This window comes from Nicotiana sylvestris, chromosome 6 (genome assembly GCF_000393655.2).
Source record: "Nicotiana sylvestris chromosome 6, ASM39365v2, whole genome shotgun sequence".
In the NCBI taxonomy this organism is placed as follows: Eukaryota; Viridiplantae; Streptophyta; class Magnoliopsida; order Solanales; family Solanaceae; genus Nicotiana; species Nicotiana sylvestris.
Window position 1 is genome coordinate 136,715,789 of NC_091062.1, and position 12,992 is coordinate 136,728,780.

Sequence of the window (12,992 nt, forward strand, 5' to 3'; positions counted from 1 at the left end):
TACTGCTTACACTTGTGCAGTGAAGGGCAACGACCTAAAGGACGACAAGATCAAGTCCGTCTTGCTAAAGAAGTTCGGGGAAACACTCTCTAAAGGGGCCATGATGTGGTATCACAATCTAGATTCTAATTATATAGACTCAACTCCATTCCTAGCTCCCTGAGGAAATCGATCCCGACCCTCATATCGGATAAAAGCTATTGCGACCCGCTCTTCCTACCTTAGTATAGCGTCAAGTTGGCAAGCGATCAAGCGTTCCGGATTTGCACCTCAAGGGCAGAAGCCTTAGCTAAAGCATCCTCCTTGGCCGCAACTTGGGCATCTACTCGAGCTTTTAACTTGTTAAGCTCACGATTGACCTGGCCAACTTCGCCCCAAAGACGTTCCAGCTCCTCCGTTTTGCTCTCCAACTGAAATATCAAACCATTAGTCTCCAAAAAATGAAATGGGAGCATACATCAACCCGAAATACAGGTTACCTGTCTTTCGAGGCGGCTTTCACAGTTCCGACTTCGATCCGCCTCACACTGCAGGTATACCAGCTCACTTTCCTTCCTCTCACAAAGGAGCCTAAGGGATTTCTCCCTGCCCAAAGCTTTCCATAGCCTGGCCTCTTGGCGAACTCGGACTTAAGCTTGTCAAAGGCCTGCAAAGGAAGATTCAATAAGAAAGGAAGGACGCGAAACCAAGATAAAGAATATACCGGCTACCAAAGCTTACCATAAAGCCAAGCCGCTGAGCCTCACCAAAGGTCGAGCCAATGTCTGATGGCCTAGTATCCCCTGAAGCGCCTTTGGTAGAAAAAGAGGAAGGCGTCGCATGACCCTCGTTCCTCGAAGAACCTTCGACGTGAACGGGAAATGATCTTTCGGAAACAGAGACCTCCGAAGCCGGAAGATCGGCCGAATCGCCTCTTTTGAACCTCAGAAAGGGACTCGCCCCGCCGCGAGCACCCTCACACCTCGGAGACTCTTTCCATTTATTATCAACCCTCGACCTCGAGGTCGGTAGTCTCTCCTCCTCCTCCAAGGGGCACGATCTCATCTCAGAAAGATCTCCAACACCTGCGGCGATACAGTTAGTGCGCTAAAAGAAGGGTACCTTTCTGAAGAAATAAGCCACTAAACGCCTACCGTGATGTTTTGCCTCCCATCTCCCCTTGGACAGGTCTTGCCACCTACGCTTATCATAGGTCGAACAAGCTGCCAGCTTGCGGGACCATTCAGCCAGATCAGGGACCTCGTTCGGCAACCAAAGGATCGCTACAAAGAATAAAATAGAAAGATGCCTTTATGGAGTCCGCCTCCGCTATGGACAAAGTGATAAAAATACAGGTACGCCACTTACGTGTGAAATTCCATTTCTCAGGAAATGGCAAGAACTCTCCAGGGATGATATCGACTGTCCGTGCTCGGATGAACCGGCTCATCCACCCTCGGTCCTCGTCCTCTTCATCATTAATGGCAGGGGATCGAGTGGATCGACGCCGCAGAGTAATCAAGCCTTGGTAATGCAGTGGCCGATATAACCTAACGAGATGGCTGAGGGTGAATTCGAGCCCGACCTTATCCGTAAAATACATTATCATCTGCACTATCTTCCAAAAGGATGGGTGAGCCTACGCCAGGGTAACCTGATATCTCCTACAAAATTCAAGCACGACCCTGTCAAGGGGACCCGACGTAAAAGGATGTGTATACATGCTCAAAAACCCCTCGACATGGGTCATGATATTCTCCTCTAGGGAAGGTGCCTACAGTACTACTCCTCCCCATCCGCAATCTTTTCTAATCATCTCGAGGTGTTCCTCCCTTATTGAGGAGATGAACCTCGATACATGCTCCTGATGCCCTTGAACGTTGGGCGGTCCCTCCATTGTAAAGTCTCTCCTCGAGACAAAGCACCTCGAGGCTCGCTCACCAGGTACTGGCGATGTACCGCCGACCGGACACGGAACAAAGGCAGAACTCCCCTCTCTTTGATGGGCGGATGTCGATGTAGCATCCATGGCTACGGTAAAACATGACGAGGAGGATGAAGATTTGGGCCAAGGCTTTAAGTCAAAACGGCGAGAGAACCAGCACAAAGAACAAAGTTCTATGGAAGAAATAGTTACTCTGAATAGCAGAATCTCCATTTGAGAAGTAAGCGAGTGAATATATAAAGGCAGGCAACGACTGCTCACCTACCCAGAAGACTAATTAATTCTGGCCATGACAACGTCACCTTTCTTGGGAAATGTACTGGCACGATCACCCAGGGGTCCCACTATTAGGTCACATGAACGTTACTATCGTGTGAAGTTTGGGAGGTATCGAGACCTCGAGGTTTTCTTGCCATCATAGGCATCGGCCCCAGAGGAGCTATCGACCTAATTTCAAGATAGAACTCGATCTCGGGAGCCCCGATTACTCCAAGTATGAGCTCCAAAGAGCCAACATCGAAATTCGAAGGCTAACTCCGCAAGAACAATGGAATATAAAGAATGGAAAAACTTGAAGCAGAAAAGTTCTCCTGTATTACCAAAAAATATATTTACATGGGGCGTCTTTACAAGACTTGTCCCCCGGGAAGTACATGCAAGAAAAGGAAAGAAGAAAGGCAAAGACGACGCAGGCCTACTCTTTGTCGCCACTACCCTCCTAACTATCTCCGGGACCTTCATCCAAAGCAACTAAGAGCTCCCAGTTTTCTTCCGATTCTCAGGCCTTCTCGACCTCAGTTGAGAGATCGACACCTTCAGCACTGGCTTCCTCTAAGGTTTGCCTCTTCGCCTTCGCACTAGCATGAGCGACAACCCGAATCAATTTTTGCTCGGCCTTCTCCGATATACTCCGGGCTGTTTGATTCACAGTAGCGGCGTCCTTCAGATAAGTAGCAACTTTTCCTTCGACCTCGGACTTGGCCGTAGATAGCACGACAATCTCTCATCGAGCATTTTGAAGAAGACCCTGAGTCGATGTCAATTTCGAGGTCACTACCTCGTTTCGCTTCCTCATCTCGAGGATCTCCCCATTCTTCTGCCCAATCTGCAAGAGAAAGGGTAAGTTAGCAAACATTGAAAGTCAACAAACATTGAATTGTGGGAACGATGAACGGATTTACATGTAACGAATTACCTGCTCCGCAAGGCCAGCCCTTTCTCTAAGTACTCCCTCCAAACTCACCCGAATCTCGCCCAGCTCTTTCTCCTTTCGGGCAGAAGAGGCCTCCGACTCCTGTAGTCTCGAGACAAGTTTCTCGAGCTCCTTTCCACGGCACGTAAGCTCTTCTCGGAGCCTAGAGAGGGCATGATCGCACATCTCCTTAGACTACTGTGAAACAGAAGAGTCAGAAAGGTAAGGAAGAATGCTTAAGATCAAAAAGAAAAGTATAAATGAACAGCCATCACCTGTCGCTGGAACTTCTCCGCTGCCTCAATAGCGCGGGGAGCATCGAGGCCAATGCCCTCGCTGGCATCGTCGACGTCATCAAGGAAGTCGCCAAACGCACCTCTTGAGAGGACCTCCCACGTTGGTAGCATTTGGGTCCTGAGCATCCCTTAACTCCCCAAAGGAGAACTGAGGGACCAAATCAAGGCCATCCAAGGAATCGATGTCACCAAGAGGCAATTCCTACCCCCGAAAAGCTTCGGGCTCGGACTCTTTGGGACCAGCCGCAACAGTCTCCCCAGCGAGGGTTGCACCACACTCGGTCATGGGATCGGGGACCACATTCACACCCTCCCGAGGGTCTCTACCTCACGGGATCGATCCGAATCGGTCGTTCCTAATTCAGCGGCCTCTGGTCGGGGCATCTGCAGGACTCTCGCGCCCGACCTCGTTCTCTGTGCCAAAAGTACTAGCCCTCATCATCATCATCTTCATCCCCAGTGTCGGGACTTGCTCCGGAAGCTGAAGCCGAAGTCCCGGTGGCAGCTCGAGGCCTACGTGATTTGGGTTACTTTGCCTCAGGAGAGTCAGCAGTCGCCTTATTCTTTCTTTTCTTTCCCTTAGCAGGCTCCGAAGCCTCCGCCTCGCCATCGGGAGGTGGTCGCATCCGCACACCATCGCCAAGGCCTGCACAAACATAGTGGCCGGAGTTTATTAGCACAGAGGATACCAGAGAGAAGCATAAGATTAAGATATAAGAGGTAAGAAGAACTTTACCATGATTCTTGGCCACCCACACATTTTAGCTAGGTCGGGCCAAGACCGGACGAGATACGGGAACGCAGTATCCAACCGCCCGATCCATCCGGCAGATCCTAAACCGCTTCGGGATACCAAGTGGCGGCTGCAAAAACAATGAGAAATCATTTTTCGGAAAAGAGGTAAGAAAATCACAGAGCATGCTCAAAGGAAAAAAAATACTTACGCTGTGTATTCCATTTCTCCGGGAATGGCATCCTCCCGGCCGGGATAATGTCTGAGGTCCTCACTCGAACGAACCTGCTCATCCATCCTCGATCTTTGTCCTCATCGGTGCTCGAGAAAAATAATTTTTTGGACTTGTCTTGAAGCTTAATCAAACCTCGATAAAATCGAGGGCTATACAATCTAATCAAATGGTCGAGGGTAAAGATCTCACCCTCGACCCCATTGGAGAAATAGCGAAGCATGTAAACTATCATCCAGAAGGACGGATAAATTTGACCCAGCGTCACTTGGTACTTGTCGCAGAAATCGAGAATAACCGGGTCTACCTCCGGGGAAGAAGGGTTAGGAGAATCGAACGGACCCACAATGAACGGATAGGTATACACATAAAGGAAGCCAGCTTTGTGATCCGTTATGCTCTTGTTAGAGCGGGGTATCTCTACCAGTGTTGCCTCCGCCCATCGACAGTCTTCCTTCACTTTCTCTATATCGGTCACAACGCTAATGTACCGGGACACATGTTCGCATCGGCCCGACGTAGACGAAGGTTTGTCGACGGAGAAATCCTTCGTCGTGTCGAACCTGGTAAGAGTACATTGTGCAACGGTGGGTATCACTTTGGGCTTTCCTTTGGATGTTCGGGATGAAGAGGCAGCCTCATCTTTTTGAGGAACTGTCTGGGAAGTTCTAGCCATGATGGTGATAAAACTTTTCTGAAAAAGTAGGCAAAGGATCAAGAGCGGAAGTAGAAAGATTGCGAAAGGGGATGGGTCTGGCCTTGAAAATTTGAATATGTTGTGAAAGTATGAATTACCAAACGTTTGATGCATTTATAGAGGCCGTGTGGGCAGCGGAAAGGACGAACCAGAGGCGGTTCGTGGGTTTCTCGATAGTCGTGTTTGACGGCGACCCTTGCGCGGCTTTTTGAGTACCGCATTTAATGCTCTGGGGGGCTGACATCATAGCACTGATGCTTATGGAGTAGGAACTCAAAATCGTTTCCTATCACTTTGTTCTAGGAAACGCGGGGACTATCTGTACACGATGGAAATTGACGGCTAGATTTCACGGGCATCAAAGCACCTCGAGGGTTTCCAGTGATCAACTCCGAGAATTCTCCATGGTCGACTTCAAGACAGTTCGACTTCGAGATAGTATAATTAATGACCGGTCCTGAGACGTTGTGAATTACCGATCTCGGCGAATCAGGGTGGAGTTCCCAAGGCACGTGCATATGACAGGTCAAGTCTAGTGGACTAGACCAAAAGGCGAATCAAGGCATTTAATGGATGTACCAGCCACATATCTTTGTAATTAATGCATTTGTACTATGTTGGGTTTCTCCCTCTTATATAAAGGGGATGTTTGTCATTTTGTAAACATCTGTTGCTCCATACTAAAAAAAAACTCAAGAACATTTTCTCTACTCTCTAACATATTCTCTTGGTTTTATTACTTCATTCATTGCTCATATTTATTGTGTTATACTAAAAGTTTATCATTTATTGCTTATTATTGGTCATAAAGAGCCATCATTGATTTATTTGTAACTGTTAGACTCCTTCGACCACCCTCGGTAACTCACAGCCGAGCATCAGATTCGACCCCGAGGCCCTTGAATAGGTGAACTCGAGGCCCCGATCGACAGCGCTTCGGTTTGATTAATATCTCGATTTTAAGCTCTCATTTCGTTGTCTAAGTCTTTCACGTAGCATCAACTATCTAACAACTAGCATAAAAATAGATCATGTATTTTTAGAACCACTAAATCAAATTTAATTGTTATTACCATTTTTACGGTAAAAACTATAATTGACTTTCTCCATGAAAGAAGAAATTAAAGTACGTGGGTGTTGGTATGAAAATTGATCTCACTTACTAATAGGAGTAACATGAAAAGCAACTACTAACCGGAAAATTTTATTTTGTCTCATACAACTGAGACTAGTTGTATGAGGCTGTTTTTTGTCTCACAGTTTTGTGAACCCAGATTTTTGTGAACCCAGAAGTGTAAGATTGAGGTCCACAAATTTGTGAGACAAAAAAGAACCTCATACAACTCGTGTCAGTTGTATGAGACTTCTCGCTACTAACCTATTGTTGGTCCATTCTGGGACATCGATAAAATTGGAACGACACAGAATACCATTAATTTAGCTCCAGCACAAGAATGACAGCTCAAATGTAGGACTTGTCGCTAATGGTGAAGGACATACAGATTAATAAAGCAATTACATCCCCTAGAACAACTATACGAGGACCATTCCCTTCTTCCCATCCATCCCATCTCCTTTCTTTTTTTGGTAACCGAGAAATTTCTCTGTAAGTTAGCTGGCCAAACTACAACTGGCACACATGTCAAAAGCTCGGGGAATATGGTTCCGCCCCTCTATTTCCTATTTCAATACCAAACTTTAGTCAACGGCAAGGACCAAACTAGTACATCCCCGCTACCAAATATATTATCAGCTGAATTTCTTACCTTAATGCAGCTTGCATGAATAAAAGGTTCCAAATCCAAATACTTCGAAATTTGCATATCATCAACTGCAATTGCTATTGGTTATCAGGAAAAGAGTAATAGTAGCATGATTTCAAAGTGAAGCTCCCCCTGGTGTTAATATCCTTACAGATACAAGTAAGTCCACACAAACTGTATACAAGAAATTAATCTTCTGACGTATATTTCTAAGTAGAATGGATCAGCAGTACATATCTGCAATAAAGTTAATACAGGCTCAAAGCCAGTTTAATATTGTCCATGATGTTCCTATGCTGTGTGGAAGCTATTAGGTGAAATAGTCAAATGGGCCCGAACATCACCATAATAATCGACCATGACATTGTAAGTGGTGACTGCATTTGGAAGAAGAGTGTTTCAACTGGGAACTGGTAAACACTTTTCCCAGCAGTTGGGCATAAGCAGCGTTATCAAAAGCGAAAAGCGCAAAAAAGCTCTAAGGTCTGTTGGGGCTTTATGCGCAAATAAAGCGTATGAGCTTTAATGAAGAAAGGCACAAATGGAGAAAAACAACAAATATGTATGTCTAGTCCAAGACTAATATCTATAAGCATGAATACCAAATATATGACAAAGAAATGGAAGAAAATTTACGATAAAGTGAAATATCAATTATTTAGTGTCACCTCTTCAGTATTACGCTCATTGACAAGGAAATTATGCCTTAGAGACTTGATAACAACACTGAAGCGCCCACTAAGCTAGGCGAAGCGCTCAACATGTTTTGAGTATCGCTTCAAGGCTTAAGCGCGCCTTTGATAACACTGGGCATAAGTACCACAGTGACAACTACTCTTAAGTAAATCTGCATCTGAATGGAACGGAAGCCTAATCCCATTTTATGGGTTAATTTTGTCAGGATTAAGGAATGTGTAACTTAGTAAATTTTAAGATTGTGCCTTGTTATCAGAAAGTGGCTACTTTGGGAAGGGTGAAACATAGAAGACAAAGTTCAATATTCCACATGTAATCTCTGTGCTGGTTGCATGATCAAGCCAAAGTAAAAACTTTTCAGCATCACTTGATCAAATATCCAAACCAGTAACTGAATGTTTTGTCGATTGGAAGAAGTTAGACTGATCAAAAGAATGTTCAAGGGATGCGAACCAATGATGGTGTTGATAAAATGAGTAACTACACACGGAGCTCGTAAATTCAGTAATATAAAAGCAATGAGACCTAGTAAGTCTTGGATATATTTCGAGTAGAATAGGTTTCAGCAGACTGTAAGATATGGGTACCCCTTTCTTGGCCAGTCTTGATCAGGCTTGAAAATTCACAGCAACAAATAACTGTTCTCAATCAAGGGGGTAATCACAAAACAGCTTCTCTGCCTTGGATCATCAAATCAGAACTAGTCTCTAAGGAATCATTGTATGTTAAAAGCAACGATAGGTTCTGAATCCACGATAAATTCCTGAAACTGGTCTGGCATTGTCATGTAAAATTAGGCAAGATATTACTCCATTTAATTTCTCACTATGCCAGTACAAATTTGAAAATAAGGATTTCATAGCCAACGTCAGCAAATTAAGAGAAACACTGGTACATCCTAAAGTGATCAGAGACTAAAAGTACACAAGCCCTTGTAGTGCCAGAAGAAACAGATCAAATAAGAGAAATAAGCGAAAAAGTAGTAAAGAATACAGATTGTACCTTCACTTCAAATGCCAGTATAAATGAGAGCGGTGAAACTACGGAACCCTTAAACCAATAATATGCCTTTCCATACATACATGATTAGCTATTAGCAAATAGAATTATCCTAGGATCAATGACAAACTGCCATCACTTCTAGGCCTTCACTTTCCAAGTCATCCTACGCCTGTTGTGCCAGCTGTTCCTAATCCTATCACCATCAATTTGGTTCTTCTTTGCTGCAAATGAGCACTGATCACCACGCCTACCTTTACCATTCATTTCCAGTTGATGCTTACGCCTTCTCACTCTGTTCTCTAACCTTAAACCTCTTAGCACTTGGACCCGCTGCTCGATCTCCAAAGCTTGAGAGAAGTTCCAAATCCTGACAACACCTTCTTCACCAGCACACACAATACGGTTAGATCCAACATCCACCGCAAATAAATTGCTCCCAAAACCATGCAGCATTCTTTGTGGTGGTTCAACATTGTCAACCAGATTGTCAGCTTTAGAAGAGTTACTCATTGTGGAATTCCGGTTTGTTCTCAACAGCTTTCTCACATCAATAAGTGAAAGTTTTCCATCACTCGAAGCTGAAACAAGCCAAGGGAACTCAAATGCAAGAGAATTAACAGCACTTGAGTGAGGAATCCAAGTTGCAACACGCCTGACATGACACCTAGCATTTCCAAAGATCTCAAACATGTGTATCGCTCCATCTTCCCCACCAGTGAATAAAAGTTTCCCGGTGTGGCTCCGCGCCAGAGAGTAAGTGTACCCAGAATGGGCATTCTTGACGATAGCAAGTTTTGAACCACTATTAATGTCCCAAACATAAAGATCCGAGCCTGCTGTGCTCACCAGTGTTGCATCATGGGGAGCAAGGCTCCAAACCCAGTCATTGTGTATCAAAACTTCCAAACACTCCAAAGAAGATCGATCCCAAACACGAATACTCGTGTCCCATGAACCACTATATATCCTATTGAAATCTAACGCAAGGCATGTTATCGGTCCATCATGTTCCCAAACTCGGAATTCCATATTCTGGTTCTGAGGAGCTCCAAGATCAAATAAATGTGGATTTTCGTCATTCGCTCTCCAACCATGAATGAATCCATCAGTACCCCCAGCCACTAAGAGCCTCGAATCAGCTGCAACTGCACGGATAGTGCAGCCAAGAGGGCGAGATGATGCAATTGACAACCCTTCTTCCAAGTCCCACATTCGTACTATCTGATCATACCCTGAAGTAAACACAAGCTTCTTCGAAGATAAAACAAAAACTGTCCTAACATCCTCAGTATGACCATACAATATATCAATAGTATAGCGCCCCATAAATGTTTTACAACGGAACTCTCTCTCCACGAAGAGCTCTTTCCATGACTTCTCACCCGAATGCTCTGCACCAAAATGTGCCTGACATGTCGGCTGCCCCCACCTCTCACAATAAAACTCCTTCCACACATGGTGCTCAGACGCAAGACGATACAATAATGTACTAGCACATGAAACAATACCAAGCTCCTTCGGTTCTAAACAGTTAAGTATCTCCGAGATCAATACCGGAGGAAGTTCAGTGATAGACCGACAATCAGGAAGAACCCCATTAACAATAAGCAGCTCTTTGCGTTTAGAATTCACAATATCACCTTTTGCATCTAATTTATACGAGGGTTTTCTTTCCTCTGAGGCTAATGTCAAATTATCTCGACTCTTAGCAGGTTCAATTGAGCAAATTTTCAAACTCTCAGTACCTTTTTGGCATTCAAATGCCATAAAAATAGCTCCCTAAACTTAAAAATTGAAGGTTGAAGCCCTAAAATTATCAAGTATCAGAAAGAAATACAAAACCACTGTTTCAATGAAGAAACACAACCTTAAGAATAACAAACGACAAGCTAAAACTCAAGAATGCAGTAAGAAAGCTCAAATAGCCAAAACCTTAAAAACAATTGAACTCCAGAAAAAAAAATTTAGGAAAAAAAATGATTTTTTTCAAAAACCAAAAATTGGAGAAAGACCCAGAAAATCTAACACGAACCCTAATTCAATTTCACCAACAGCCTTAAGAATCAACCTCCACAGATGAAAAGAACTTCTATACAATCACAAAAGGAAATAAAGAAAGTATCTGAACAGATCGCAAAACGGGAAACAAATGAAGAATTGAACATAGAATAAGTTGTTATAGTACCTAAAGGAAAAACGATTCTTTTTTGCAAATCTGCTATGAAATTCCCGGAAAAGTTCCGAAAGAGACTTACAAAAAGATATTTGAGTTGAGACTGGACGAGAGACAGAGAGATCGAGATCGACGGTGTCTAAAGTGACTGTGGGTGACAAGTACGAGGAAACGGCCGGTGGAAGATAACTTGGTTTATGAAAGACTGAAAGTACTAGAGATTACTTATCTGGACCGGTCAACTTTATTTTATTGGCGGTTCAAAATTGAACCGTAATCTAACCCGAACTGAAAATATTGCTTATTAGCTTATTGGTATCGGATTATCGGGTAACGATTAATGAACGGATTGAAATTTTATAATTAACTACTTAATGATTTCGAGACGAATTACTCAATTTCCTTATCGAATAAAATATTGACCCATTAAATTTTTTTATATTTATACTTTTACCAAATCTGTTTTTGGGTGTGTATTTGATATGAGTAAGTGTGTGTGGGTGTTTATTTGATGTGAACTAGTTCATATCTACTACCAGTCTATCATTTTTGTTAGTTTTTTGCTAGTTCTTGTTAGTAGTTAACCATGGCAATGACAATTTTGTGTGTTGTATATTTGGCCTAGAAGATGGAGTGGATTCTAAAATCACTTCAAATTCAAATCAACCCCTTCTGGAACTGTGCATTAGGCAAGATCAATCGGGAGGATAAACTTATTAATCAAGGAGGCAGGAAGATAATTCCAGATGAGGGCCATGAGCTTCCCAAATCAATCAAGTACAATCATGTTAACAAGTTGATTACATGAGTTTGGCTTTGCAAGCTTGTTTACCCGTAAAATGGTAATGGTATAGTTGAATTTATTACGTGGTTTATAGACAAGAGAACTAATTTGATCCAAAACGATAAACAAATTAAATTAAAAATAAGACTTAGCGTTAAAATCAAAGGAAATAGCAAGCCTGGCTCGGGGGCAATACTTCCGAGGACAGCAGTAAGAGCAATATTAGACAGAAAGTAAAGTTGTATTATTTTCTTGAGAATAAAGTATAAAATTAGTTTTTTCCGGAGATTTCGTGTGCTACAATGGTTGTTAAAGTCACTATTTATAGCTATACCTAGGAAACAAGATCCTAGGGTCAAGCCCCTCTTAAATGACAATAAAGGGGGTCATTGATGAATGCGTAACGACATGCCATGAATGCCAAAATTCTCTGTAACGGCTACCCATTTAATACTAGGGAATATTCTTTAGTAAATGATATCTAGTGGCAAACATTCGTCTTGCTCCCAAGAATTATGCTCCCTTCGGGGTCTATCCGATACCATCTGTGGTTGTTGTCCCCGGTCTTAGTCTTACTTGGTTTATCTTCCATCTATCTCCGGTTTCACGTGACACGCTATTATTCGATCATTTAATACGAACTGATTTTACCCTATACAGATAGCCCCCTGTTTTTTCCAATGATATATCTTTGTGTCACCGGGAAGTTGGTGAAGATCCCTTTCTTGGCGAGAAATTTTTCTGAAGCCCTCTGAACAGTTTCTGCTTGATAAGACACAAGTCTCCTCGCATTTAATATCCGGAACATGTGTTACCCCACGATTCAGCAATATTTTTGCCGGTTCTCGAGGTAATCATGACCACGATTTTAGTCGTCTGTACCTTTACTTATACGCCCCATCCTGCTTCTTTCACTTCTAACAATTTCATAAGCTCTCTTGCCCTCTTTGCACTTAATTTCCTTCTGCTTTCAACTCTCTATGATCTTGTTCAAAAGACTCTATTATTTTCTTATTATTATGGCTTCTCCTACTAAATCTTCCAAGAACTCTGGTCCTCTCTTCGGTGCGGGCGCGAAAAGGAGCAAAGACAAAGAGGTTGATGTTGATGCTGATCCTTTCACGGTTAGCACCATCATACCTAAACATCTTAACATCACCTACGACTTCCAAGAGAAGTTCCCTACCTCAAACCATCGAACTTGGGCTGTTGGGAAATATCATTCTTCTATTCGCCCTTCTAGCATCCCTACTGTAAAGGAAAATTGTAACTACCAAGACCTAAACATCATTGCTCCTGACCTTGCGGAGCGAGTGACCTTCACCAAGAAGGGTTTTACGTATATTTATACGTACCCATTCACTTTGGGCCCATTCTCATTGAGTGGGGGACTTGACCCCGTGATCTTGGAATTCTGCCACCGATATCAAGTCTGTTTGGCACAAGTAAGCCCTTCTATATGGCTAATGGTAGCTAGTCTGCACCGGTTGTACTCAAAAA

At 43.3% G+C, this 12,992-nt stretch overlaps 1 protein-coding gene across 1 annotated transcript; it reads right to left on the bottom strand.

Moving 5' to 3' along the window:
• Positions 1-8,471: 8,471 nt before the first annotated feature.
• On the bottom strand, positions 8,472-10,908 carry LOC104244794 (F-box/WD-40 repeat-containing protein At5g21040). The gene has a single exon (XM_009800288.2). The coding sequence runs from the start codon at positions 10,300-10,302 to the stop codon at positions 8,674-8,676; it is 1,629 nt and encodes a 542-aa protein (XP_009798590.1). The 5' UTR covers positions 10,303-10,908; the 3' UTR covers positions 8,472-8,673.
• Between the last annotated feature and the right edge of the window lie 2,084 nt (positions 10,909-12,992).

What these genes read in the sequence shown, in the direction of transcription:
- LOC104244794 (XM_009800288.2), bottom strand. Translation starts at nt 10,302, where the DNA reads ATGGCATTTGAATGCCAAAAAGGTACTGAGAGTTTGAAAATTTGCTCA.